The sequence below is a fragment of the Octopus bimaculoides genome, chromosome 29 (genome assembly GCF_001194135.2).
Source record: "Octopus bimaculoides isolate UCB-OBI-ISO-001 chromosome 29, ASM119413v2, whole genome shotgun sequence".
NCBI classification, from domain to species: Eukaryota; Metazoa; Mollusca; class Cephalopoda; order Octopoda; family Octopodidae; genus Octopus; species Octopus bimaculoides.
Window position 1 is genome coordinate 2,629,309 of NC_069009.1, and position 1,884 is coordinate 2,631,192.

Sequence of the window (1,884 nt, forward strand, 5' to 3'; positions counted from 1 at the left end):
TCTGTCTGTCTCTCTCTCTCTATCTGTCTCTCTCTCTCAATCTGTCTCTCTCTCTCTGTCTCTCTCTCTCTCTCTCTCTGTCTGTCTCTCTCACTGTCTGTCTTTCTCTCTCTCTCACACACACACACACACACACAATATCCCTACTCTTTCTTCCACTTCTCTCATACCACACCCATTACTACTACTACATCCATACTCAAACAATCACTAGCCTGTTCCCATCACCGTCATCTCTGTCTTTTTCCCATCTCTTCTACAACCAGGTATACTTGGAAAAAAGACCTGCGGGACTTCAATCCAGCAGGTAATGATGACCGTATTGTCAAGCTACCAAATGAGGGAACACTTGTGTTCAACCGACCCGAACAGAAAGATGTCGGCATGTATCAGTGTTTTGCAAACAACTCCCATGGCACAGCCATGTCAGCTGTTTTTGATTTGCGTCGTGCCTACCTCCAACAGTACCCCAGTCAGACTGCAATGACTTATTCAAGAAAACCTGGAGATGTTCTGATCCTCCCTTGTAATAAACCGAGCAGCTTCCCTGATGCCAAGATGATGTGGGTATTGAAACAGAAAAACGGACAATTTGAAGGCATTGATTTTAATCAACGAATCACAATGGATCATGAAGGTAAGTGTAGTCTTCTCCCCATGACCAGCACTACTACTACTAGTGTTACTACTACTAATTCTTCCTTGATGTCCTTGTCAGTGTGTGTGTGTGTGTGTGTGTGTATGTGTTCTTGTTGTTTATCCCAGGTCAGTTTTCATCCAGTAGACTTATGATCAAAACTGTTCCAGCTGCAGCCATCTCATCTTTTATTCAAACATCGTGTATCTAGGACTACATTATCTAATGTACAGTATAATAGTTAGTATTAGTGGCTGTTGTGGTTGTTGTTTAACCCCAGGTCAACCTTTGATCCAGTAGAACTATGAGCAAAGTTGTTCCAACTATAACCATCCCATCTTTTATTCAGACATAGTGTATCTAGGACTACATTATCTTATGTATATCATATGATGAGGAGGAGACCCCCTTCGGTCATTACTGACCATGGGATTGCTCCTAGAAAGTTACCCTCCCAGGCATAAGTCCGGGCAAGGTTGTTTATGGAAGACCAGCAGTCTCCCATGGATACCAGCCTCCCCTCTCCACACCACTGATGTTATCCAAGGGAAAGGCAAAGGGGCCGATACAGCTTGGCACCTGTGATGTCACAACTCATTTCTACAGCTGAGTGAACAGGAGCAACGTGAAATAAAGTGTCTTGCTCAAGAACACAACACGCAGCTCGGTCTGGGAATCGAACTCACAACCTCACGATCGTAAGCTCGACGCTCTAACCACCGAGCCTTGCGCCTTCACAATGTATCATATAGTAGTTAATAATAGTAGCTACAGTTGTTGTTTAGCCCCAGGTCAGCCAGATCCAGTAGACCTATGATGAAAGATGTTCCAGCTGTAGTTGGTGACACTGCTCTATTTCCCAGAAGACAAAGCTTTGCATCTACAATGCATCAGCCCTGGCAAAGAGGATTGACAGCTTTGATAGCAGAGCCCTGAGAACCATCTAGAACAGGGGTTTTCAAACTGTTGTCCGCAGACCACAGGGGTCCACAAGGACAAGACGGGGTCCGTGGACAGCAAATACTTTTTATGGGCAATTTGATTTTATATATGTTTTTTTAATCAAAATCTTTTAATTGACAATAAACCTATTTGTTAAATACTGTTAAATAAATAAATGTAAAAGATATATGTTATTTTAAAGGGGTTTGCAAGTCAAAAAGTTTGAAAACCCCTGGTTTATACATAATGTAAAAATATGTTATTTTAAGCAAATATTTATGTATAAATTTCATAAGCGTTTATAA

General features: G+C 41.8%; 1 protein-coding gene across 1 annotated transcript in view; it reads left to right on the plus strand.

The window, feature by feature from the left end:
* The window catches only part of LOC106873413 (neuroglian), a 72,055-nt gene that overhangs the window by 9,718 nt on the left and 60,453 nt on the right, over window positions 1-1,884 (plus strand). Inside the window, exon 4 of the mRNA XM_052977832.1 lies at window positions 267-637. Within this exon, the coding sequence (XP_052833792.1) occupies window positions 267-637 (371 nt within the window). The remainder of the gene's footprint in view (window positions 1-266; window positions 638-1,884) is intronic.